Here is a 26,442-nt window from a genome sequence, read left to right on the forward strand (position 1 = left end):
CCTCACTCACATATTTAGGTCACACTGATCACTAGTCTCTTATCCTTGAGACTCAGAGCGATGGCTTCTGAGCTTGCCTCCCAAATTTGCAGCCACTTAGCCTCTATCTTCGCCGTTCCAACCCACCCCTACCCACCGGTCCTCGACCTTTTGGTTACTGAGCTCTCTTCCACAGCAGCTCGAAACGGCCGTGTCTTTCTCTATGGGGTGGGCCGAGAGGGCCTAATGGTGAAGGCCCTGTGCATGCGCCTTGCCCACTTAGGCCTCTCAGCCCACATGGTGTTCGACATGACCACTCCCCCAATCACAGCTGCCGATCTACTCATTGCCTCAGCCGGCCCAGGTGGGTTTTTCACTGTGGATGCACTTTGCTCCGTTGCTCGATCGAACGGTGGTCGAGTCCTCCTGCTGACGGCCCAGCCGGAGACCGGATCGTGCGTGAGGCACGCTAGTGTGGTGGGCTATGTGCCAGCGCAGACCATGGCGAATGATGCGGGTGGTGATGGGGATGTGATGAATTCTCGGCCGTTGCTTCCGATGGGGAGCGTGTATGAGGGGGCTTTGTTTGTGTTGTTTGAGATGGTGGTGTATAAGTTGGGTGAGGTTTTGGGTCAGAGCCCTGAAGCCGTACGAGCTCGCCACACCAACCTCGAGTGACCGCGATTACCTGTTGAATGTGGGCCCATCACGGGCTCTCTTTTTCTCTTCTGTTGAAATTCTGGGCCTTAGAGGCCCAACAGAATGTAATAAAAAATGATAATAAACTTTTTCTATCGTTCTAGCTCCAACCACAACATTCCGTTTTATTTATAATCGTCGAATTGAATGGACAACACAAATAAAAGACATAACTAAACAAAGGTGAGTGGGAAGAAAAAGATGATGTGCGTTTATTATTTTCTGTAGAATATATATCTAATGATAGGAACGAATATTTGACCTTCATCACCTGTATTTTAGTTTTATACCACTTTATATAACAAAATATTGAACAATAAGGGGTCGGAAGATTCGGAACTAGGGGCGGCAATGGGCCGTGGTCGTGTTAATCAACATGCAAAAATATAAAAACGACAATTCTCTAATACAAAAGTCATAGAATTCATAAGAACAATGTCAATTGAGTTCTTTTTTGGGAACTTTAACGAAAAGTTTTCGATACTGTTCACTTTAACGAAAAATCACATTTTTAGACTAAAATGGCAATTCTGATACTATTCAGTTTACCATTTATTTTATATTTATCGTTAAAACTCAAAGTTTTCAAGCCCTTTTTAGTAAATTTTTCTTTCTTTTTTTTCTCTTTCAATTTTCACAACCCGTTGCTAGGGGTTGGGTCAGTGTTAGTCGGGTTCTAATCATGGCAATCAATATCTAATTGTTAATCGTCCTATGCTTATTGAATGATTAGTTCCAAAATTGTCATGTCTGAAATTATCGCTCTGCTTAGATTGTACATCAACAAGGCCCACATGAGACCACTGGAGTATAGTAATCATGTTAATATCTTAAAGGGTGCATTTTTACTCACCATTATAATTATGATGTATATTCATCATATACCTAATCATCAGCCACATGTATCATTTTACCTAACTCTGGTTAATTTTCACATTAAATGTTTCTTTTTCAATTTTTAAAAATGTTAACTAGAATTAAATAAAATGACACGTGGTAGATAATTAGATTTATAGTAAACACATGAAAAAAGTTAACATTATCGTGGTGCGTAAAAATACGTCATATCTTAATAGGGACATGTGGAGATATTTTCGTAATTTAACTCTTTCCTAGTCCTACCGTCTTTAGTCATCCCAAAATATCTGTCGGAGCATATAAGTTGAGTTGGTCATATAAAGTTCATTTGACCAAAAATATAAAACGTATAAAGTTGTGTTAGATATTTTCCTTTACCAATAAAAGTTGAGAAAACTAATGAAAAGAACTTAAAAGTTTTGAGTTTTAACGATAAAGACAAAATAAAGGGTAAAATGAATATTATTATGATTAATTTTTTAATGTAAAAACATAATTTTTCGTTAAATAAACAGTACCATGAACTTTTCGTTAAAGTTCTCATAAAAGTTATTCGTAGATATTTTCAGCCACGTGCTCTCCTCTCTCTACCTCCTCGACTGCAGAAAAGCTTCGTGCTCGCGTTACTAGCCCCTTCGGCCCATTGTTTTCCATCTCCATTTTTTTTTGGAAATTTGATTTTTTGATAATCGAGTTGTGCACGCTAGGCTAACGTGGACCACTCGTTAAATCCTCCAAAGTCTAAAGATATTAATATCTGTTTTTTTATAAACGAAAATAAGAAAACAAATTAGTCCACTAATTAACCGTTTCACGATATGTACTTCGTTTGAAAAGTGTTTTTACATAATTGGGAGCGGTTTTAGAAAAAAATATTTTTCAAACTTAACTTGTATTTTTAATAAAGATGGATTTCAAAAAAATTATTTAGAAAACTTCATTTTAATCTTTGATAAAGATGATTTTTAGATTAAAACCATAAATAAGATCAAAATCTAATTTTTAGTCCCTTGGTACATTAATAACCTCATTTATTTTCATTTAATTTATCGTAATATATTTTGTTGTAAACATTTAGATAAACTAATTTTTGTTATATAATATATTTTGGTGTACTTTGTCTTCTTCATTTAGGTACATACATTTCAATACATATATTTCAATACAAACATTTAGGTACCTTAATTCAATATAATACATTTTGATACTAACATTTCAATGCGTACATTTTGGTACACACATTTAGGTATATTAATTTAATATAATACATTTCGGTGCATACATTTTGGTACACACATTGAGGTACATTAATTTAATATAATACATTTCGGTGCATATATTTTGGTACTAAAATTTAAATGCATTAGTTCAATATAATACATTTTGGTACATACATTTAGGTACATTAATTGAACCTTTCAAGTTTGAAGAATGTTAAACAAAATTAATAAATTAAAAAACTCTTTTTTTGGTCAAAAAACAAATTAAAATTTGTATGTTAATAAATTTAAATATTTAATGGGAGACATTAAATAAAGTGCACATTAATTATTTTGAATTAAAGACACATCAAAGAATTATAATCAATATGTAATCTAACACAAAGTTTTTTTTTAAATTTCAATCTTCTTAAAGATTAAAGTTAAAAAATCCTATTTTTATAAGCGGTTTCAATTATTTAAAAATGAACCATTCATCTTTAAAGTTATTTGTATGAATTCTGTCCGTTTTAGTCATCCTTCTCAAACTCATTATTTGTTTTTTTTTTAAAGATATCGCATTTCAAAGCATTGCTCCAATATCTTAATGAATATCATGTTGAATTTTCACTTATAAAAATATCATCTAGTCGATTAATTTTTTAATGAATTAATTGAATTGCAGTCCACTAATTAGTATTCCAAATATCTTTCCAAAGAATAATAAATCCTACACACACAAAATCTAAATTTGTTACGATTAATATCTTTGGAGAGAGTCGGGATATTTGAATAGTGATATTTTGATGAGCCAAACACATGTCGCTTGAGGAGAGCGAGTAGGTTTACTTTCTATACTCCTCCAAACTCTCAAAGAAATTTTTCAGTGTGTCTGAAACATAACCGGTATTTTTCCTTTCGAAAAGAAATAATATTACATATCAATCAAAACATATGCTCTATATATAATATCATACACACACACACACACAGACCCATCGAAGCTTCAAAACTAAGACATACCAACATACGCCTTCAAAATTTTCCATCATCCAACAGCGCGGCCAGTGGCTATAACCCAGCTACTTCCTCTCCAAACCTCCGTGGCTGGTGGCGGAATTAAGATCGGAACTAGTAAGAATGGAGTTGTTGAACAGTAGGTCGTGGACGAACGAGAAGCACGTCAAGTTTTTGAACAGCATGGAGGAATCCTTCGTGCGTGCCATGTTTGAAAAGAAGAAGGATCACCGTTGTCCTCCTCGTCTCGACCGGTACTTTCCGGACACTTCCGACTCAACCCTAGATCTCAAAACCAACAGCAGAATTTCCAAAAACCATAACTCTTCACAAGGTAATTAATTCAAGGAAAAAATTAGGTTCTCATCCCTATTTTTCTTACTCTATTGACTAAAATTTTACTTATTTTCCCTATTTTTCTTACTCTATTGACTAAAATTTTACTTATTTTCAATTTTTATCAAATCCTTAGATTTAAATAAATACCATTAATTATTTCAATAATAAAATATTTTTTATTTCTAAATATATTCATTTAGTGTTAGAAACATTATATTTGTTATATTTATATTCATGGCTAAATTTTTTAGAGTGGTGATATTCTCACCCCCAATGTCTTATTTCCTCACCCACCATTTAATGAAAATGTTAATAACATATTTATCATTTTAAAAGAAGACTATTAAATTCCTATTTAATTCAGTATTAAAATTTTGAAAAAAACAAAAAATAATTTAAAATAATAAATAAATAATGGTGGGTGGGGTGTGATATCTTTGGTGGAAAGAGGTTGGGAAAGATTTAGATTAGAATCGACGAAAAGGTTGGAGGAAGGAATAGGCGTGTGCTAGATGGAGGCGAGAAACTTCAATGGAGAAAAAAGAGAATTGGGTGTGAGATCTGTGGTTTTGACAAAAAAAAAGGAAGAGTGGTTTGGAGATCTGGGGTCTCTGCAGGACGGCGTTAGGTTTGAAGGAGATGATGAATGTCTAAGCTTAGGTCTTGCATTTTCTTTCATTTTTTTTTCTATTTTTATTTCTTTATTTATAATATTATTTAAAGATATATTTGAGTTATTTAAAAAATATATATATTATGGTTATTCTGGGAATAATGGTGGGTGGGGAAATACCATTTTACGCTTTTTAATTTTTTATGGTGGGTGAGATTATCATCTGGGTGAGAAAATAAGACACTGTGGTGGGTTTAGTAGCACTCATTTTTTATCATATATTTTTATTTTGTATTTTGTACCCATTTTTAATTTGCAACCTTTTTTTTTTAATTTGTACCAATTTTATTTTTAGTTTTATTTTGTACTCATACATTAATTCCTTTTTGTGCACATATTTTTTAAACTTTTATTTGTATTTGTATTCACATTTTTAATTTATTTGTACCCATGTTTAATTTTGCTAAATGTACCCATGCTATATGTATTTATTTTATCTTTTAAAATATATCAATAGTTAATTTTAAAAATATGTTAATAATTATGTTGGTACATTATTTTTTTGCTATAATTTTTGTGAAGAACAATATTACTCTAAAATTTATTTTTAAGCATTTATTATATTCAAAATTATAATTTGAATTTTGTTTAAATTTCATAATTTGTGGAACATTAAATGCATAAATTCATGAATTCAATATCTTAAATGAGGCTAAGGACCTCAATCAAAATATTTAAACAAACAAGGTTTCAGTCTAACAATTAGGTTGATTAGGAATCGTAACCAAAATGATCCTTAATTCAATATTATAGAAATTGAATTTATATGCGTTTAATATATATGGCTTTATATATATAAACAGCACCTAAACAAAACAGTAAACATAAAATGTTTAAAAAACAAAAACCGTAAATGCAAGTCGAATATGGATTTTGAGTGTCATTATTTTGAGAACTATTGATTAGATTAGAACTCAGTCATATAAGATGTGGTAGAGTTTCTAGGACTCGAATTTTCTGTAATAACTATTTGAGCTGTTTTTTGGGTGATCCACGGCCACCCCTTATGTTACAAAAAAAAAATGCAGATCGAATATACCTTGTGATATTTTGAGATGCGGTGCAAGTTAGAAGTTATGTGCTTTATTCTGCTAATTTTCGCTTAGTAGTTTTCTTAGTGGTAATAAAAAGTACTTATTCCGTTAATGATATTTGGTCTAGGTGGCAAAATGGGCGGTAGAGGTCATAAAAGATCGAGGACGTTATCATCTCAGCCGTCCATTGCATCAGAAGATCAGGTTGGCAATTAACACTGAAATTAGTAATGCTATTTACAGTTTTACATACATTTTAACAAACGTTTAACTGATAGAATGCCACCAGTAAATACTAGCAAAATATTATTCTAACTGATAAATACCATTTGATTAAGTATGTGGGTTGATCTTTTCTTAATTAATTGCGTGTCCCCGCCACAGGTGGTCCCACAAATTAAGATCAGAACGGTTGATGATGAAGAGCACCACAATGGACCTCAGCTGGCACTGTCTGCAACTATCAACTAAGAACTGAGATCACCCACCCATCCATGTATATGATTAGTTCTTGCTAATGTTAATCTTATCGTTTTTAATTATTTCTAGGGTTTTCTTTTATTTGGGGGAAACGATAGCGATGGTGTAATTGATTTTTTGGAGACAAAAGGTTTCATTAATTTGGTGATGGGTTAGGGAACCTTTCAACGAAACAAGAGAAAAAGGACAATAAGAAATCGATCAAGAACAGTACCAAATCTTGAATTGAGATCCTCTTCAGATATCTGCGTCTTAAATTGTATAGAGACCATTAAACCAACCTACTGGTCCATCTCACGTAAATCAGAAGTTCGGATCTCTCCCTTGAACAGAACAGATTTCTGAGTCTTCTGATTCCGACTTCTAAATTCGAAGAGGATCTCGATTCTCGATTCTCAAATCTTGATCTTTAATTCCGGGACAAATCTTATATTTAAGGATATAGTTGGGTGAATTTGACTTGGACAGAGATTTTTGTCATCGGATGTGTGTTGTGTGGATTGATCAATATACAATGGGGAGATTACATAATTCAAACCCTATTTGTGTAAGATGTTTATGAATATTAATGAATTTGTATAATAAATTTCCATTGCTTTGTTTCCATAATTCATTGAAATGAAATTTCTTAATTCGTGAAGAATTATGTATGAATTTAGTCATTGCATTTGGTCTTACCAAACTTTAATCACTTGGACTGTTTATTCACGACTTCTACACCAATGTGCAAATTATGACATGCCATGTAACCTCACTTGTAGAATAAATTCTGAGGTCCGCCCAATGAACCACATCATTTGTTCTACGGCCCATGCAACGAGTTGATTATCTTACAGTATGGTCCTGAACGATGTTACGTGGGTTATACTCAAATGTAAAAGGTTATGTTTGTATCTGTAGTCAGACGAGTGACTTGTTCTATCTATCAGACCAAAGAATTTCTCCACCTTTAGGCTAACTCAAGATAGAATGTGGGCTATTCTAAGGCAAAGTACGACCTTGACAACAACATTGAGCAACAAGATCAAAGCATGCAGAGGATTCGATTTGACTTCAACAACCTCTGAAGAAGTTTAGAAGCCAATCGATCTTAAGATCTCAAACCTCCACATTCTCTCTCTCTCTCTCTCTCTCTCTCTCTCTCTCTCTCTCTCTCTCTCTCTCCGAGAGATTTTTCAATGTGATCGGCACACGAAGTGGTACACCACCTGTCACTATTAAAATGGTAGGATTTATGTGTTAAAAAGGTAATAACTTAAAAAATAAAATTTATCAATACTTACATAAAAACACGTGATGTACCATCCGTCACACGAGGTGATACACCACGTGTCACTATTAAAATTGTGGGATTTCTGTGTTAAAAAATTAATAACTTAAAAAATAAAATTTACCACTACGTACATAAAAACACATGATGTACCATTCATCATACGAGGTGGTACACCACGTGTCACTATTAAAATGGTGAGATTTATGTGTTAAAAAGTTAATAACTTAAAAATAAAATTTATCACTACTTAAATAAAAACACGTGATGTAGCACCGTATTCCCATCGCAATGCAAAATTTCCACCAACTCCCAAGCATTTGTCCCAACTGGACTGGACCCTCTGGTCCTTCAAAACCCAAACCAAGTAAACAATGCTCCAATTCTTGATCACCTACAAGAATCTAATACTCTAACTCTCACCTCCAAACCCGCCTGTATTTCAATGATTATTCCAATGCCTTCACTTTCTCCTTCGTTGCAATTTCATGTCTTTTGCTTCAGTTGTTGTACTTGAATAACGAATCGGACGACAAAAATTCTGGGTTTTTAGTTAATGGGGTTTTTGTTCCGGTTCAGCTGGGATTTGCCGGTGTTTCTAAGCTGTTGATTTTGCATGGTAAAGTTGCTTATGAGAAATCCGCTTCGAGGCCGTCCGAGAAGCAATTGAGTGTGCTTTTAGGAGCTGCGGGATTGGCTTTAGGAAATGTGATTTGCTACACGTTTAGTCCCAAGTTTATTGATTTCCATTTGGAGTCTCTTGATGGGTTTGGGAAAATGTTTATTGCTCTTTTGATGGGATGCTTTTCGGGTTTTTTGTTTATACCAGCGGTGAAGAGTGCGAGGTGTTTTTGGCTTGGGACGGATCAGATTAGGTCTGATTTGGTAATGCTGTCATGTGATTCGTTTGGCAGAGTTGTTCTGTATGAGAACTATATGATGATTGCGTTCACAGTTTTGTTGTGGATTAATCCCTTGGCTGGAATGCTTGTGAACAAGAACATCGATGGCGAGGCTGGAAGTGCAGATATGTTGATTGGAAATGTCGGATTTTCACCTTCGGATTTTGGTAAGTTCAGGATTTGGTGCTCGCTGGCTTCGAGTTTACTGCAGATTGTTGCTTTACGCCCGAACATACAAATGTATCTGAATGAGGCATTGTTATCTTGGTATCAAAGTCTGCATGCTAGCAGGGTTCCCGACTTGGATTTCAGTAGGGCTAAGGTGTTTTTGCACAATCACTACTTATGCCTCGTAGTTCTGCAGTTTCTTGGACCGCCAATTGTGCATATGTCTTGACGAATTTGATCTGTTGATTCAACCTTCAAGACTAATCCTTGAGATGGACTTTTCACGAAATTTGAGTGAGAGCGTTGTTGCGCTTTGTAACGGAATTTTGATTACTTCATCTGTGTAATTCTGCCTCCCGGAGGGAAGGGGGAAGAGAGGATCAAACGCATTATCTGGTATATACCTTGACCTCCTCTGTTGTTTACTACGTGTTATAGAAAACCATATTACAAACTAAAATCTGCACAGAATAGGGTAGATTTCCTCCCGGGACATACTATATTGTGACGGAAATATTGTTATGATTAACTAGCCTAACCTGCGTCTCGCATGGTAAATATTTGCGTCAAAGATTGCGATTTTTGCACACCAGTTTGGCCATCTGCAGTCAAAATTAAGAATGTGTAGTATCTTCTTTCTGCTGTCCCAAACGACTAGATTTTGTTTATCTTGTTTATCAAAATATTCTAGACTATGTTTACAATCCTGATATGAGTCGACGATTTAATTTCATTTCTTGAAAATTGACAACTGGTGGTAAGTCACGATTATCCATTTCTTCAGAGCCCGGAGAGGCTATGAGAAATTTCACCCTGTCCGTGGCCACATTCAAGCGCACTCACCAACTTGAAGCCTCGAACCTAAGACCTTTCACATTTTTTGTTTATTGAGGACCCGCAATTTATACCCTTACCACTGTACCATTTAATGTGATTAAATTGATAGATACTCATGTTACAAAGTGATGATGCTCCTCCTCATGAATAGTGGTAAAAAGGACCACGATTTTATATCACTTTCCGTATAGAAGGGGGAAATACGTTCTCCACGTGTTTTTTTTTTTTTTTCTTCTTCTTATTCACAATCCTTTTCAAATCTCCATTTAATTTTGTATTGCTTTATCCAATTTAAAAGCTAAATATAACGATGAATGTAAAAATCATTTTCCGAATATGTTATGTGATCATTTATATATAATTAAACTTAGATGCTTTAAATTATTATTGTCAAACAATAAGGTAATCTACATTGAATTACCTCAAGTACAAAAACAAATGTTTTCAACCAACTGGACTAAATACTTGTAATTTCAATTAATATAAAGCCGGACTACTTAGTGTTTATAAATCTTATGTAACACTAAGGAGGATATAAATCGAGAGTCATAAACATATTATATTATTATGATAGAGATTAATTAGTAATATTATGTGACAATTTACAAATTTAGATATTGAAGTACGTATTGTGGTTTATATTTTATAATTTTTTTTAGATTTTGCATGCGTTGTAAACGTAATGAAAGTCGTAAATGGAATTTCAAAACTATATAAAACATTGTTTAACGTCAATTCCATATGAACATTATAAAACATTGTATGATAAAAGAGAAGTTATAAATCCATTTTTGTTGTCTGTTGTAATTTTTCCTATTTGATTTATAATTGTATTTAGATCTTGCATTTTTTTTGTGTTAATGAATAATTTGTCCAATTCTGAAATCTAATTTAAATGAATGATTCATGAATTATCCGATTACTAATTATTGAATCTTTTTTAGTTTCACTCAGTTCATACGGCAGCCACTTTCATAGAGAGTGATATTTTTGAGAAAATCTATTTGGTATTTTTCCACAATACAATTTCCGCACGAACTTCTTCCATCCCTACCAACCTCTAATAAGCCGTCACGTACACGCAACTGAAGAAAATCAAGAGATTTTTTAGTGTGATTAAAATCCAAAATGGTACATCACGTATTACTTTACCAATGATGAAATACATATGATAAAAAGTTAACAACTTAAAAAATACAATCTCTCATCGCTATAAAAAAAAAAAAAAAAAAAAACCTGATATACTACTCATGTTTCCGCTATAATAAAAAATTTCACGAAAATCTGACCTCGAAGTTTCTCGAAAATGAAAGAGTTTCGTGTGAGTTCCTCTCTCTCTCATCATCATCTCTCTCTCTCTCTTCCCAACTTCCCACCCTATACATTCCCCAAGAATCTTCTAGAACCACCATTTCTCCTACCCAACTCTCTCTCTCTCTCTGGTTTGCTCTCATCATCTTCCAAATTTTCATTTTAATTTTCCTTTTCCGTTAGAGGCGCGGCTTTTGATATGGCTCCGACGCCGGTGGAGCCGAATGGCGAGTCCACGTACGGCGAGTCGTTGCAGCGAGCTCTGCCAACGCCGTTTTTGACCAAGACGTATCGGCTCGTCGACGATCCCTCAATCGACGACGTTATCTCCTGGAACGACGACGGATCTAGCTTCGTCGTCTGGAACCCCACCGTCTTCGCCAGAGATTTGCTCCCCAAATACTTCAAGCACAACAACTTCTCCAGCTTCGTCCGCCAGCTCAACACCTACGTAAGCATCTTTCGGTTTCAAATTCTTCAATTTCCGGCGATTTTCCGGTTCGAATTTATTAATTTCTGAATGTTTTGTATTCGAATTTCAGGGATTTCGAAAGGTTGGGCCGGACCGATGGGAATTTGCGAACGATTGCTTCCAAAGAGGCCAGAAGCTGATAACTATGGCAGATTAAGCCATGAATCTCCATCAAAAAGCAAGAACGAAGAACAACGAATATTAGAGCAGAGAGAAAGAATAATGAATATCTTGCAAATGTTATTGTATTGTCTAACTGAAAACAATTGCTTACATATTTCAGTATATATAGCTAACCAAACAAAACTGACAGCTGTCAAAACTTAATAACTAAGTTAGCTAAACACCTTAACCACCTGGCTAACTTATACAAACATATGACTAAAATACCCATGTACATATACTCGGTTAATACTCCCCCTCAATCTCAACTGGGATATCCCAGTCTGAGATTGGTACAGTGATGAATAAACACAGGACTGTGTAAACCTTTGGTCAGGACATCTGCAACCTGAGCTTCTGTAGGAATATATTGCACTTCTAGATCTCCCTTTTGGACCCTTTCGCGAACAAAATGGAAGTCAGTATCCAAGTGCTTAATCCGAGTATGAAAAACTGGATTAGAACATAAGGCTAACGTTGAAAGATTGTCACAATGTAACAACGGTGCAGATGGAAGAAAAACATGCAGATCTCTGAGAACAGATCTAACCCAAGCGACATCAGCAGCAGCATTAGCTAATGCCTTATACTCTGCCTCAGTAGAACTGCGAGACACACTTCCTTGTTTCTTGGACTGCCAGGAGACAGGATTTGAACCCATAAAGACAATGTAGCCTGTGGTGGACCGTCTAGTATTTATATCAGCAGCCCAGTCGGCATCACTATAAGCCAGTAGTTCCATTTTGCCCTGAGCAGAATAAGTCAATCCACACTGCAATGTACCTTTAAGATATCGAAGAATCCTTTTAATCAAACAAAAATGTTCTTCAGTTGGAGTTGTCATAAATTGGCATGCATAATTGACTGCATAGGCAATATCAGGCCTAGTGAAGGTCAGATACTGCAATGCACCAACCATACTTCTGTACACTGTTGGATCAGCCATTGGTTGTCCTTCATCCTTCAATAACTGAGTGTGTGGCTTGCTCGGCGTTGAACAGGATCTACAATGCATCATACCTGCCTTATTAAGAAGATCAGTAACATATTTAGACTGATTAATGAAAATGTCTCCATTGTCTCTGTAGGCAATCTGTAAACCCAAAAAATAGGTTAGCCTCCCCATGTCCTTCATATCAAACACACTAGCTAAATCATCAATGACTTGCTGAATTAGCGTGGAAGAAGACCCTGTGATGATAATATCATCAACATACAACAGCAAGATCACTACATTAGAACCACTGATTTTCACAAACAGACTAGGATCAGAATGAGAAGATTGAAACCCCAGAGTAGGTAAATAGCTTGTAAACTTGGCATTCCATGCTCTGGGAGCCTGTTTAAGGCCATAAAGAGACTTATGTAACTTGCAGACATGAGTAGGATATAGAGAGTCTTGAAACCCTTGAGGTTGTTTCATAAACACCTCTTCTTGTAATTCTCCATGAAGAAAGGCATTCTTCACATCTAATTGCCTTAAATCCCATTTGTGCATTGCTGCAAGTGACAAGACTAGCCTTACGGTTGTGTGTCTGACCACTGGACTAAATGTTTCTTCATAGTCCAGACCATGTTCTTGGCTAAAACCTTGAGCTACAAGTCTTGCCTTGTATCGGGAGACCTTTCCATCTTGATCCTTCTTAAGCTTGTACACCCACTTGCTGCCTATAACATTTCTGTTTGGTGGAACTGGTACTAATTCCCAAGTACCTTGTTTCTGCAAAGCTTCAAATTCCTCCTGCATTGCATTACGCCAGTGCACAGAAGAAACAGCTTGCTTGTAATGAGTGGGTTCTGAAGACTCATGAACATCCAGTATAGCAGTAAAACCACTAAACATAATATCATCACCAGATGATAAAGAAGAACCTGGAGTCATGGATACAGAAGCATAATAACCCGAATAATCTTTCCTTTGCAAAGCTCCACTTTTTAACCTTGTAATCATATTATGCTCAGAAGGCACATCAAGTACATCATTATGAATCTCAGAATCATTTACATCATGAACAAAGACTGAAGAAGTACCAGCCACAACATTGGGAGAAACAGATGAAATACCAACCATATTGGCAGATGTAGAACAAATATTTGGAGATAAATCTGCAGAGTTAGAAGGTACCTGAATTTGGGAAGGGTTATGGACAGGCAACCTTGGAGAGGAAGGAGTTGGAAGTAGAGTAGTAGCTTGTAATGGTAACAATCCTGAACCTGATGCTGTACCAGAAGACTGAGACGAAACAGAATGCAGCTCCATGTCTGGATTATTGACCACATCATTCACCCCATGTTGCTCAGATTCATGAGACAATACAACCGAAACAACTCTGGGTAACGCTCTTTGTGTTGGTGAAGTAGACACAGATTGAGAACTAGGTATAGATTGGGATGTCTTAAAAGGAAATACATGTTCATTATGAATGACATGCCTAGACAACAATAACCTTTTGGTAGGTATATGAAAACACAATACTCCTTTGTAACCTACTGAATATCCCAAAAATACACATTCATCACTGCGTGCTTGGAGCTTATTAACATTATAAGGTCTCAAATAAGGAAAGACTGCAGAACCAAAGACCTTTAAAGACCCTAAAGAAGGGGATTGTCCAAACAACTTCACATAGGGGGATATCATGCCTAAAGTCTGACTAGGCATTCTATTTATCAAGAAGACTGCATGACTACACGCATGAAACCAGAACTGTTGAGGTAAAGAGGCTGCACTCAGTAATGTCACAGTAGTTTCGACAATATGTCTATTTTTTCTCTCAGCAAGACCATTCTGCTGAGGTGTATATGGACAAGAAACAAGATGCAAAATACCATTGGTATCCAAGAAGGTCTTAAACACTTTACTCATGTACTCTCCCCCTCCGTCAGATTGTAAAGTCTTAATACTTGTTTTGAAATGATTCACAACAAAAGCATGAAATTTCACAAATACAGTGTACACATCAGACTTATTAACAAGTGGAAAAATCCAAGTAAACCTTGTGCATTCATCAACAAAAATTACATAATATCTGTAACCTTCCACAGAAACAGTAGGTGAAGGTCCCCAGACATCAGTATGCACCTTTTCGAAAGGAATACTGGACTTATTACACTTGGAAGGAAAGGGTTGTCTAGACATCTTACCCCTAATACAAGCTGAGCACAACTGAGAACACTTATCTAAAGAAACAGAAATCTGAGAGTCTTGAAGCATTTTTAATTGAACCTCATTAGTGGGATGCCCAAGTCTATGATGCCAGATAGATGTCTTCACAAGTTGCCCCAACAAAGCTTGAGGTGTATTATTCATTAGCTGAGAATATTTGTAGAATTGCTGCTGAGGAATGTAATACAAGCCACTACTACTACTCCTTCCTTTCATGAGGATTTTCTTGGTTGCCTTGTCCTGCACCCAAAAACCAAATTCATCAAGTATAACATAGCAATGATTATCTTTGCATAGTCTATAAACCGATAATAAACTAGCTGCTAACTGTGGAACATGCAACACCATTTGAAGAGTTAAAGATTTAGAAGAGGTTAAAAGAGAACCCAAACCAGTGTTAGCAACAGGAAGTCCCTCTCCATTGCCAACTGTAATCCTGTCATTGCCCTCAAAAGGTGTCACAAGTGTCAAATTATCAAGGTCAGCAGTCATATGGTGAGTAGCTCCTGTATCTAACACCCAATTTGGCTGTGAAGAAGACACAAAATTCTGCTGAGCTTGGGCAGTAAGTGCAGTCAGAGAAGAAGCTGGTTGATCACCTTGGTATGCATAATTGCCTCTGTGATAACAGTTGAGAGCAGTATGGCCTTTCTTTCCACAAATTTGACATGCCATAACTGGAGGAGCAGAACTGGAACTTGCATCATACCTTGAGTAACAATTAGGAGCAGTATGGCCTCGTTTATGACAAATTTGACATTCAGGAATCAGTGTTGGTTTGGAACCATTATTTCCATTCCACTGCTGCCAAGGTGAACCACCTTTAGATCCAAAATTAGAGCTTCCATTATTATTTGTGCTTCCAGCAAAGGAATTTGAATTCCCTGAGAACCGGCCATTATTGGTCCCATTATACCTAGGCCTGTTGTTACCCCTTCCATTATTTCCTCCATAATTCTGATAGCCCCTATTATTCTGAGAATTTGCATTATTTTGTTGATGAAACTGAGGAAGATAAGCCTGAGACACAAATTCCCCAGTGGACCTTTGATTATTATTCTGAGAATGAGCATTAGCACCACTGACAAAACCATAACCACCAGAAAATTGTTGAGCCGAGCTTTGACTCTGTGAAGAATTAGCATTTGAAGATTCACCATGGCAGTACATGCCCGACATAGGAAAAGTCATTGTAGAGTGGGAATCTTCAGCAGTCCTCTCTGCAGCCAATAATTGAGCTCGAAACTCTTTGAGAGAAATAGGAGTTTCACGAGCCACAATTACAGTACGGATCATGTTAAATTCTGCTGGCAATCCAGCCAAAGCAGCAACAATAAGATCATTCTCAGAGACCACTTCTCCAGCAGCAAGAAGTTGATCCTTAAGAACTTTGATTCGCAACATGTATTTCTCAACACTATCCGAACCTTTCTTAATTGTCAGTAACTCAGTCTTGAGATGATTCACTCTTGCCCGCGAAACAGTAGCAAACCGATCTTGCAAATTCATCCAAGCTTCATGTGCAGTTCGACTACCAACAACATATTCAACTGCTTCATCTCCCAAAGTAGCAAGCAATAGACTCACAAGAGCTCTATCTCTTTTAATCCACTCCTTATAAGCTGCTGTAACTTCAGTAGTGATACCACCGTCTTCAGTAAAGACAAACTTTGGTGGACATACAGATGTACCATCGAAATGATCAAACACATCATTTCCTTCAAGGACAGATCGAAACTGAAATGACCACTTCACAAAATTATCCTCCTGAAGTCTAATGGTTAACATTCCAAGTAGACTTTCAACCTTCACCATATTCATCGCCATTACTCCAAAAATTGAGAAGAACACAGTAATTTCAACGACACAATCAACCGCAACAATCAAGAAGCAACAACAAGGAGCTTCGTGCTCAAATCAATCACCAGTAATCAAACAATGATAGGCTTCGTGCCCTAGAAATCAGCAACAATCAAAAAATAACAAGGAGCTTCGTGCTCGAGAAATCACCACATCAAGCCACACATCCAAAATTCTTCGTGACGGCGAAGTAAGAATTCCACAATTATACTAAGCAACATCTCAATTTTGAAGATCAAAAAACCACACAGAAAAACCTGATTTCGCAACAACGATCAAAGATCCCGATCTGAGCCCCAATCTGAGCGTGATCAAGATTCAGCCGCAGAAAAACCGTAAGCCTGACGAACTAACCAGGATCCTCTTCACCGGTTTACTGAACCTCAGCTCTTGATACCATGATAACTATGGCAGATTAAGCCATGAATCTCCATCAAAAAGCAAGAACGAAGAACAACGAATATTAGAGCAGAGAGAAAGAATAATGAATATCTTGCAAATGTTATTGTATTGTCTAACTGAAAACAATTGCTTACATATTTCAGTATATATAGCTAACCAAACAAAACTGACAGCTGTCAAAACTTAATAACTAAGTTAGCTAAACACCTTAACCACCTGGCTAACTTATACAAACATATGACTAAAATACCCATGTACATATACTCGGTTAATAGAAGCGGCTTCTCTGCGAAATACGACGTCGGAGAATCACGCCTCCGGCACCGCCGGTGGCGTCGGCATGGGTGGTTCCAACGGCGAAACCGATGATGTCGCCGTCGAATTCCAGCGACGAGCAGGTGATATCGTCGAGCTCGTCGCCGAACAGAGCTCCGTCGAAACTCATGCACGAGAACGAGAGGCTGAGGAAGGAGAACATGCACCTCACCAAGGAGTTGGCAGAGGTCAAGTCCCTATGCAACAGTATCTTCAGCATGGTCTCGAATTACGCGTGCTCCCAATCGGAAAGCGGCTTCCCGGAGCTGAAACCGCTCGATCTGATGCCCGGGAAGCGGTTTTCCGTCAAGGGGGAGAAGGAAGAGGAAGAAGAGGCGAGACCGAAGCTTTTCGGTGTGGAGTTAGGGGCCAAGCGCCCGAGAGAGGCCAGCGGCCACGGCTCGGAGGAGGATGAGACCGACTTGCGGCTTCAGCAACCAAGTGATAGCGAGGTTAAATCAGAACCGTTGGATGTTGGTCATAAGGAAACGCCGTGGCTGAAGCAGTGCCACATGGCTAGTCAGACGGTGTGTAATTGATTACTAGTTAGAAGTTACGGTAGATATTAGATTGAAGCACGTGTAAAAGTGGGTTCACGTGCGTGGTCAGCATTTAGGGGCCCATTCCCTTCGAGAAGTTTCTCAGACATTCTACTCTTTCTTGCTTTTAGAAATAATACTATTGTTTTTATTTTCTGCCTCTGATTTTGCGTAATATTTGCACATGGAAGATGATGGTTTTGAAATGTACTGATTGTGTTCATATTAACTCAAAAAATATAAAAGCTAGAAGTAGATCTTACTGAGTAACGGTTATTTTGAAACGTACCAATTGTGTTCTTGTTAACTCGAAGAACATAAAAGTTAGAAGTAGATCTTATTGAGTAACGGTTATTTTGAAATGTACCAATTGTGTTTATGTTAACCCGAAGAATATACAAGTTGGAAGTGGGATGTGATTGGTGATAGATGGTGGTTATGAAATCAGTTCTGCATGCCTCAGATAAATGTTCTTACCAGCAATAGGTTCTAGTGTATACCACGCCTCGCTGTTAAGTAAGGTGGAAGATAGATACTTGCTTGTTAAAGGTGCTTGCCATGAATGATGAGTGTTCACCTTTAATCTACGAGAAAATGATCCTCGCCGGATTATTTTTCTAGAGATTTTAGAAATTTCGTGATAGTGATCGTGATCGTTCATCGTACGTCATGCGGTTAATTTTTGTAGGTACTATTTATATTTAATTTTAAATTTTAAATTTTGAAATGATTTCTAATCGCACGATATATGATAAATGGTCACGACCACGAGATCTCTAAAAAAAAATCCAACGAAGATCATTTTCCTAATCTACGTAGAGCAAGGGCCCACTAACCTGTGGAACATTGGCGAGTTTCGTCTCTACATCCAAAATTTTATTTCTGTCATTTTATTTTTCAACTTTACCAATGAATTCGTATCTAAAATATCCAACTGGCTATAGTTTGTTAAACTTGAACCAAATTTTGAGGGATACCATAAATCGACTATAACTGAATATTGAGCTTTGTAGTTACACGTGAAAAGTAATACCACCAAACCGTAATGCTAGTTAATCGAGGCCTACAAAGTTTCGAGTTCGGGATGAAACTCATATTTGAGTTGGAGTTGATTCGCATTGAAATATAAAATTTAGGTTTTTTAATGGAAGAGAATGACTTTGTTTCAATGGTTTCTTCAAACGCATAAAAAACTAAACGATGTTTATTAAGAAACCCCAGCTTTTGCTTAGATTAGCAGACTAATCATACCTTAATTAGTTTACACGATCATTGTTATCACACTCTTGACATAAAACTCTACATTTTACTCATCACTAATCCCTTTGAGAAACTTCAACACTTGAAGCATCGTAGGCCTCTGAGCTGGGTTATCAGAGAGGCACACACAGGCAATCTTCAACACTTGAACCATCCTGCGCTTCGAATCCGCGTCGAGTACTACCGGATCAAGAACATCAGCTGCCTTCCCCTTCTTCATCATCTGAAAAACCCACCCGACTAAATTCCCGCCTTCGAAGTCTTTGAAATCGGGTCCGGTTGGCTCTTTCCCTGTCACCAGTTCGAGCAGTATCACGCCAAAACTATAGACATCTCCTTTTGTGGTAGACCGCCCGCTCTGTCCATACTCCGGTGGAATGTAGCCAAATGTTCCGGCTATTTCAGTACTAATGTGAGTCTCACAGGCACTGATCAACCTTGCGAGTCCAAAGTCTGCAACTTTGGGCTCGAAGTCTTCGTTGAGCAAGATGTTGCTGGCTTTGATGTCCCTGTGGATGATGTGGGGGCTGAATCCATGGTGAAGAAAAGCCAGGCCGCGGGCTGCACCCATTGCGATTTTGAAACGTCTGTCCCAATCTAGGACTTCAAGATCCCCAGTCCGATTTCTCAGCCAAATGTCCAGGCTCCCATTTACCATATACTCGTAAACAAGGAGCTTCTCCTCGCCAAGAGAGCAGTACCCGAGTAATGGAACGAGATTCTGGTGGTTTACCTTCCCCAGGGTTTCCATTTCAGCGATGAATTCTCGATGGCCCTGGGTTTTATACTCGCTGAGCTTCTTAACCGCGACTGTTTTCCCATCCGACAATGTGGCCTTGTACACAGTTCCAAAGCCTCCGTCTCCTATTATGTTTGTCTTGCAGAAGTTGTTGGTGGCTTCAAGAATGTCAACTAAAGTAAGCTTGAGTAGCGGCTGCTGAAACATGGCGACGTTGATGCTCAGAGGCTCCTTTGATCTGCTGCTGCTACTGAGAAAATAGAGATTATGTTCCATGAAACTGCTCAACCTGCGTTCTTCAACTTCTTCAGGATCACGCCGGCTGCTTCGGGTGATCCATCTTACTACAGCATAAGCTGCAACAATAAAGATTAGAGCACTTCCAACCACAACAGCAGCAACTCCCCAGGCATTCAACAGTGCTGATTTATCAAAACTCTTGGCATGGCAATCCAAATTTTTACTTCTCCCACATAATTTCTTGTTACCGGCAAGCGATTTTTCTGACAGGTTCCGGCAGATACCACTCTTAGGAATCGGCCCTTCCAACCTGTTTTCCGCCAAGTTCACGTAAAACAGATTGATGAGGCTGCAAATTTTATCTGGGATCTTTCCAGAGAGCTTGTTATTTGAAACATCAAAAAACTCAAGTTGCATCAGATTCCCCAGGTCTGGAGGAATCTCTCCTCGAAACGAATTTGAATGAAGATCCAAATCCGTCAAGTATGACAGATTACCAAGAGAATGGGGCAGCTCCCCATCAAAGAGATTATTGCTCAAGTTCATCTTTTCGATCCTCCAAGCCATGCTATTCGAGAACAGCTTATCAACACCCCCATTAAGCCCGTTCTCCTGAACATACAGCCCCACAAGATTCTGCATGCCTGACAGCGACGAAGGAAGCTCGCCATCAAGCTCGTTCGAGCTTAAATCCAAGTGAGTAAGCTCATTCAAGTCCCCAAAGCTCAAAGGTACAGCACCGGACAACTTGTTACCAGTCAAATTAAGCTTCACCAAGCTTCCCAAACGACCTAAGCTTCCGGGGATGGTGCTCGTAAGCTGGTTATTTCCCAGATTCAAGCCTTGAAGCTTCGGCGAATCACCAAACTCTGGAGGAATTGAACCACTGAGCATGTTCCCAGACAAATCCAAAGTTGTAAGATTTCTTAAACGAGCGAGGGACCTTGGAATTTCACCGGAGAGCAGGTTGTTGCTGATCAAAACATCCACCAAAACAACACAGTCGCCCAAATCTTCCGGTATTGCACCCGACAATCTATTGTAGGACAGATCAAACACTCCAACATGTTGCACAAAGCTCAGATCCGGGATGTTTGCTTGTCGAAAGTACAACGATTTTTTCGAAGGAATTGAACCTGATAGATTGTTGTGAGAAAGTACCAGACATTGCAATTGGCTTAGCTGCGCGAGCTCCGCCGGGATAGACCCGCTGAGCTGGTTGTTTCCGAGCTCCAATGTAGTAAGACCGGTGCACTGGCCAAGCTCCGCCGGAATATTCCCTTCCAGGAGATTCGAACTCAATATTAGGACAGAAAGGCTGCTGACATTTCCAATTTCTTTAGGAAGAGTGCCTGTCAGCTGATTGTTACTAAGGACAAGCCTTTCCAAGACGGCTGCCCGACCAATCTCATTCGAAATCAGACCTCGCAGCTGATTGTTCGAAGCTGTGAACTCCATCAAATTTTCCGAATTCCAAAGACTTTTCGGTATTGTGCCCGTGAAGTTGTTGGAATCAAGGTCGATCACCATCAGCGGAAGCTCCGAGAGGTAGTCAGGGATTGCGCCGGCGATCTGATTGTTCACCAAGTTGAGCTGCGTCAAGTTCTTGCAATTGACAAACGTGTTGTCAATTGTTCCCGAGAGAAAATTGCTATCGAGATCAATCTCCGAAAGCGAACCCGCATTGCAAAGCTCTTCCGGAATCGGACCCGTCAACAGGTTATTGCTCAAACTAAGTGACCTCAGCATAGAGCAGTTGCCAATCTCCGGTGGAATTTTCCCGGAAAATAGATTGCTGGAAAGCAGAATCGATCCGACTTGCTTCAACTTTCCAAGCCAGGAAGGCAACAGGCCGGAGAGCTGGTTCTTTTCGGCAGAAAACGTCATCACCGGAAGCTCAGCGAGCTCCTCAGGCAACGTCCCAGAAAGCGAATTGAACGAAAGCATCAAAGTCCTCAAACTTTTACAGTTCCCCAGCTCAGCAGGAACAGACCCGTTGAGCTCAGTGAAGACCAAATCCAAAATAGTCAGCTTCTGCAACTTCCCAATGCCTTTTGGCAACGAACACCTCAATGGGTTGTACGAGAGGTCAATATTGGTCAAAGATTCCAGCTTAGAAATCTCTTCCGGCAACGGCCCTGTTATGGAACAGGAAGCAGCGTACAGAATTTCTAGCCGCGAAAGCTCACCGATTTCGCGGGGTAACGGGCCGGAGAAATGGTTGATGCCAACGTAGAGCTCGGTGAGATTCTTCAGGCTACCAATCTCAGGTGGAATTGCGCCGGAAAATGAATTGTTTGAAACGTCCATGGAAGCTAAAGATAGAAGTTTTGGAAACAGGGAAGAGGGAAGAGATCCTGAGAGGACATTGTTGCCCAGGTCCAGGAACTGCAGCCGGGTCAAGTTTCCAATCTGGGTCGGAATATCTCCATGGATGCCATTGTTGGAGAGCTCCAAGGTTTGAAGCAGTGCTAAACTTCCAAGTTCTGGCGGGATTTTTCCAGCGAAAAAGTTGGTTCCGAGCTTCAAAGTCTCTAGCTGAGTTAACTCGGCGAGTTCGGTGGGTATTTCGCCGGAGAGCTGGTTATCGGTGAGGCAGAGGTGTCTTAGGCGTTTGAGGTTGAGAACTTGAAGTGGAATTTTGCCGCGGAGTAGGTTGGAGGAAAGGTCCAGCACGACAAGGTTTGAAAGGGAGAAGAGGGAGGGAGGTAGAGGGCCTTTGAGGGAGAGGGACGGAAGGGCGAGGGCGGTGACTCGGCCAAATTGGCAGGAAACGCCGACCCAGTCGCAGTGCGAGGCGGAGGGCCGCCACGAGGAGAGAACTGCGGGGTTTCCGAGGGCGGTTTTGAAGGAAAGAAGGGCTTCCATTCCTTGGTTTTGGTCATTTTGGTGGGAAACTCCATTGGCGAGTAGAAAGAGAAACTCAAAAGCTAAGAAAATTACTAAAAACAGGAGCTTTTTCGACGCCATGAAAGGGCAGTTTGAGAAGAAGCAAGAGGGGTCGGAAGCTGAGTTTTTTCAGAGAAAAATGGCGTTGGAGAGAGGGCTAGTACGTCATTTCACCAGGAGCTGAGAAGAAGCTTGAACGCCGTAGCTATTCTCTGCGAGTTTGAGTGTCTGCCATGGAGGCCATAAAAGATACAAGACAAGGACGACGGAGTGTTATTAATACGGTCAGAGAAGAAAGGCACGCCGCTCACGTGACTTGTACAGTTGTACTCTCCCAACGGCGATTCTGTTGAATTTGCAAATGAGCCCCTTTCATGACCCACATATTTCTTGAATTTACGTTTTGACCGCACAATGTTTACCATATCTAGCATATAGATCCAGTAGTGCCCTAATTTGGCAGCTTCAGAGAATCCGGCTTTTGTCTCGTTTAGGCATTTCTTTTGTATTTTCAATTGTGCAGGTGCATCGGAAAATAGGGGTTCTGGTTTTTGTGCTTGTCATGTCCCCATCTCTTTTCCTTATTCTATTTTGGCACCACGTATGGATGTAATTGCAATGGTTAATTAGAATAATGTATTTTTGTTTAACTTTTTGTTGTTGTTGGCTAATTATTTTATAGTGGTATTATTAGGTTAATTAATCTACTTTTAAGTCAAGTTACAGTTTAATAAGTCCTCAAATTCAAGAATCGAATGCGATCTGTATGGACTAAATTTTCTAATTTAAAGTGGGTTTATGGGTGTTTAACTAGATCTTTCTTTTTATGCTACTCTACTTTGTCCGATTCAATTCTCGTTTTTCTTTTATGGGATACAAACGATATTGTATGAAAGATAATTCAAAGTAAATAATTTGAGTGCAAACAAGAATGTTTTTAATTAACTAAGCTACTATCCTATTGTCTTATAATCTTGAAGTATCTTAAATTTGTTAATAGAGTTAGTGATGCCTAATGAACTTAGTACTTTATTTTAGTTATCCTCTAAGAATTTATATTTTGATATTGGACATTCTAATCTTTTTAAACATATCAATTTTTCCTTACGTTCATCTATTGCATTTTGTTCATCAATAGCTTTATTCTCGTTAAATAGAGTTGGAAAAAACTAACAAAAATGCTTGACTTGGCAAATGGATCGAGTTTGTCGTGTTCGTGTCATACTCGTTATCTTAACGGATCGTGTTGCGTCAAATTTGTTATTTTAACATGTTCTTAACAGGTGACCTTATAACGACCCGACCTATTAACGAGTCGTGTCGTTTCATGTCAGATTATCGGTTATGTAAGAAATTGTTAGGCCTAATGTCTAGACCTGACAAGCGGGTCGTTTACGTGTCATGTCCGAATCGTTAACGGATTCTTAACAGGTCACCCACTAATAATCTGACTCGTTAATGGGTTAACTTAAAACCTGTTATTTTCATGTATTTTTGCTTGTGACGAGTCATGTAAGAAATTGTCAAACCTAATAAATGCAATAAATTTGACAATTGTGGGCAAATCAGTACGTTCATAAGATAAAGGAGCTCAAATTAAAAGTTGAGGGACATATAGAAACAACATCACAAGTTGAGAAGACAATTGATCAATTTTACCATTTATTTATTGTTCATGGGGGCAAAGTTCATAAATATTTGTCCCAATTTTACCATGTATTTATTGTTGATGGGGCAAAATTCATAAATATTGGTACCTTTGGTACGCTAGCATGAATGTGGGGTCCACACGATTTGGGTGAGAAATATAAATAAAAGAAGTAAGAGGAGTGAGGTTGGAAACGCGAGTTGTGTGAGTGTCCTTACTCGGAGACGAGATGGAGCTTTCTTTGCCGCTCAACGCCAAAAGGCGAAGGATAAAATGTGACCCAACTTCTACTTTTTCATAGGGTTACAGATAAATTCAAATTCAAATTTTTTTATTTGTTCAAAAATTGGTTTGGTATCATTAGGCATGTTAATTTCTTGAACGATCCATTAATTTGACAAAAATTAGTTCAGTATCATCAGGCATGTCAATTTGAAGTATTTTTTTAATCAAGAAAAGAACAATAATTTCTCAAATTTCCAACATTGGTAATCCCAGAATCTCTTTATTATGTGGAACAAGAAATGCCTAAAATTACTATGTTAGAGAAACAGTGGTAAATTGCGTTGGAATCACCAAGTGGTACAGGTCGAACATTTATCCATCGTAACTCTTAACTAGTGATTCAGTGATTACTTACGAATTTCACGTTTATATGTTACGAGTCTGATCATTGACGAATCAATAACCTTTACCTTATAAGTTCAAATAGAATAACACCAGATAAAATTATGTTAGGTCAAAATACAAAGGGGCTTGAAATTTTGTGAGAGTACAGTTGACATGAAGTGAAGGGTAACCCCTACCCCAAAAATTTTCTCCTAGACGCTACGGATAGGTGTGGTACCTATGGAATGAACTGACCGAAAGGCCCTGGAGTGGATAGTGACTGAGTCACTGAGGCAGCTATGACATTGACATGGAGGATGGTTATTTTGGTCATTGACGTGGGTGTTTTGAACTTTGGGGTGGGATAGTGATATATGATTAGACATGAAAGTTTGTAGGGGGGGAGGGGAGGGGGACTGGCCTGAGGCTGATCTGTCCCTTCGCGGGAAGCAAACCAAGAACTCGAATTTTCTCTTTTTTGATGCCACACCCATGCACCTCACACATTTTATTACGTTCCAATTTCAACATACATCCAAGATTGATACGTAATATTCGATTGTACGGGGTACAAGGGAACACATGTAAGAAGTACTAAACTTAAACTCACCATATTTTCAAGGTAATGAGGTCTCTGTCACAAATATACAACTGTACAACAAAACTAACGTTGGTATGTTGCCAAAAGATATATAATGAAAGATATAGGTATAATCTAAGCACTCCAAGCTCTCTAACCTCTGACCGCTACCCCAAAGGCTCCTTGTATCAACTAAGCTGTCACATGTACAATCACCCCTACACCATGGGAATGGTGCACTTGGCAAATTAACAACTCAGATAAGTTGCAAAGCTCGTGTGAGTGATAATAATGCGAAATATGTAATAATCATAAAACAAGTTCATCGATCACAATTTATAAATAGTATTCATAAAATCAACTTTATAAAATCATAACAATTTAGTATAAATCCCAAAGGAGCCATACATACATCCAACGGCCTCTCTAAAACAAACCACAAAGGTTCTCAAGTATCTCGTTCATATTTGAAAATTAGAGCTAGAGTGACTCAATTCAAGCGAAGCCTACATCTTCTAAGCTTTCACATAATTTTTCTTTGATCCATACATACATTAAGTATCCCCCTTTTTCAAGTCGTTTGATCATACTCAACAATAACCAGTCTCCAATATTGCGCCCAGTAGATCAAGCCCAACGTTCAATTGTGCCACAGCATTCACTGAAAACTACAAATTATAGGGATGTGGAAAACAAGAACAAGAACAACTAAGCTTTTTCTTATTAAGTGTGGTCGGCTGTATGAATCTTATAACGTCTCTCAGTTCTGTATCATGTATTCCATTAGATCGAAGT

At 38.3% G+C, this 26,442-nt stretch overlaps 5 protein-coding genes across 5 annotated transcripts; 4 read left to right on the forward strand and 1 right to left on the reverse strand.

Moving 5' to 3' along the window:
• The first annotated feature begins 58 nt into the window (after positions 1-58).
• On the forward strand, positions 59-788 carry LOC137720473 (uncharacterized). The gene has a single exon (XM_068459543.1). The coding sequence runs from the start codon at positions 61-63 to the stop codon at positions 655-657; it is 597 nt and encodes a 198-aa protein (XP_068315644.1). The 5' UTR covers positions 59-60; the 3' UTR covers positions 658-788.
• Positions 789-3,794: 3,006 nt separating this feature from the next.
• Positions 3,795-6,469, forward strand: LOC137719587 (uncharacterized). The gene is made up of 3 exons (XM_068458626.1): positions 3,795-4,086; positions 5,926-6,002; positions 6,183-6,469. The coding sequence occupies exons 1-3, from the start codon at positions 3,876-3,878 to the stop codon at positions 6,267-6,269; spliced, it is 375 nt and encodes a 124-aa protein (XP_068314727.1). The 5' UTR covers positions 3,795-3,875; the 3' UTR covers positions 6,270-6,469.
• Positions 6,470-7,574: 1,105 nt separating this feature from the next.
• LOC137721114 (uncharacterized) lies at positions 7,575-8,847 on the forward strand. The gene is made up of 2 exons (XM_068460227.1): positions 7,575-7,595; positions 8,053-8,847. The coding sequence occupies exons 1-2, from the start codon at positions 7,575-7,577 to the stop codon at positions 8,845-8,847; spliced, it is 816 nt and encodes a 271-aa protein (XP_068316328.1).
• Positions 8,848-10,859: 2,012 nt separating this feature from the next.
• On the forward strand, positions 10,860-17,842 carry LOC137721328 (heat stress transcription factor B-2a-like). The gene is made up of 3 exons (XM_068460427.1): positions 10,860-11,217; positions 11,309-11,369; positions 17,102-17,842. The coding sequence occupies exons 1-3, from the start codon at positions 10,966-10,968 to the stop codon at positions 17,680-17,682; spliced, it is 894 nt and encodes a 297-aa protein (XP_068316528.1). The 5' UTR covers positions 10,860-10,965; the 3' UTR covers positions 17,683-17,842.
• A 1,033-nt stretch (positions 17,843-18,875) lies between these two features.
• LOC137721145 (leucine-rich repeat receptor protein kinase EMS1-like) lies at positions 18,876-23,035 on the reverse strand. Its single transcript, XM_068460256.1, has one exon. The coding sequence runs from the start codon at positions 22,889-22,891 to the stop codon at positions 18,989-18,991; it is 3,903 nt and encodes a 1,300-aa protein (XP_068316357.1). The 5' UTR covers positions 22,892-23,035; the 3' UTR covers positions 18,876-18,988.
• Positions 23,036-26,442: the final 3,407 nt, after the last annotated feature.

Source organism: Pyrus communis, chromosome 16, assembly GCF_963583255.1.
Source record: "Pyrus communis chromosome 16, drPyrComm1.1, whole genome shotgun sequence".
NCBI lineage: Eukaryota > Viridiplantae > Streptophyta > Magnoliopsida > Rosales > Rosaceae > Pyrus > Pyrus communis.

Bases quoted from the DNA above. Each gene is read 5' to 3' on its own strand.
- LOC137719587 (XM_068458626.1), top strand. From the start codon at position 3,876: ATGGAGTTGTTGAACAGTAGGTCGTGGACGAACGAGAAGCACGTCAAG. The intron at 4,087-5,925 runs GTAATTAATTCA...TATTTGGTCTAG, and splicing joins AAACCATAACTCTTCACAAG to GTGGCAAAATGGGCGGTAGA. The intron at 6,003-6,182 runs GTTGGCAATTAA...TCCCCGCCACAG, and splicing joins CCATTGCATCAGAAGATCAG to GTGGTCCCACAAATTAAGAT.
- LOC137720473 (XM_068459543.1), top strand. From the start codon at position 61: ATGGCTTCTGAGCTTGCCTCCCAAATTTGCAGCCACTTAGCCTCTATC.
- LOC137721114 (XM_068460227.1), top strand. From the start codon at position 7,575: ATGTACCATCCGTCACACGAG. The intron at 7,596-8,052 runs GTGATACACCAC...CTTTTGCTTCAG, and splicing joins TGTACCATCCGTCACACGAG to TTGTTGTACTTGAATAACGA.
- LOC137721145 (XM_068460256.1), bottom strand. From the start codon at position 22,891: ATGGCGTCGAAAAAGCTCCTGTTTTTAGTAATTTTCTTAGCTTTTGAG.
- LOC137721328 (XM_068460427.1), top strand. From the start codon at position 10,966: ATGGCTCCGACGCCGGTGGAGCCGAATGGCGAGTCCACGTACGGCGAG. The intron at 11,218-11,308 runs GTAAGCATCTTT...TTCGAATTTCAG, and splicing joins TCCGCCAGCTCAACACCTAC to GGATTTCGAAAGGTTGGGCC. The intron at 11,370-17,101 runs AGAAGCTGATAA...TACTCGGTTAAT, and splicing joins CGATTGCTTCCAAAGAGGCC to AGAAGCGGCTTCTCTGCGAA.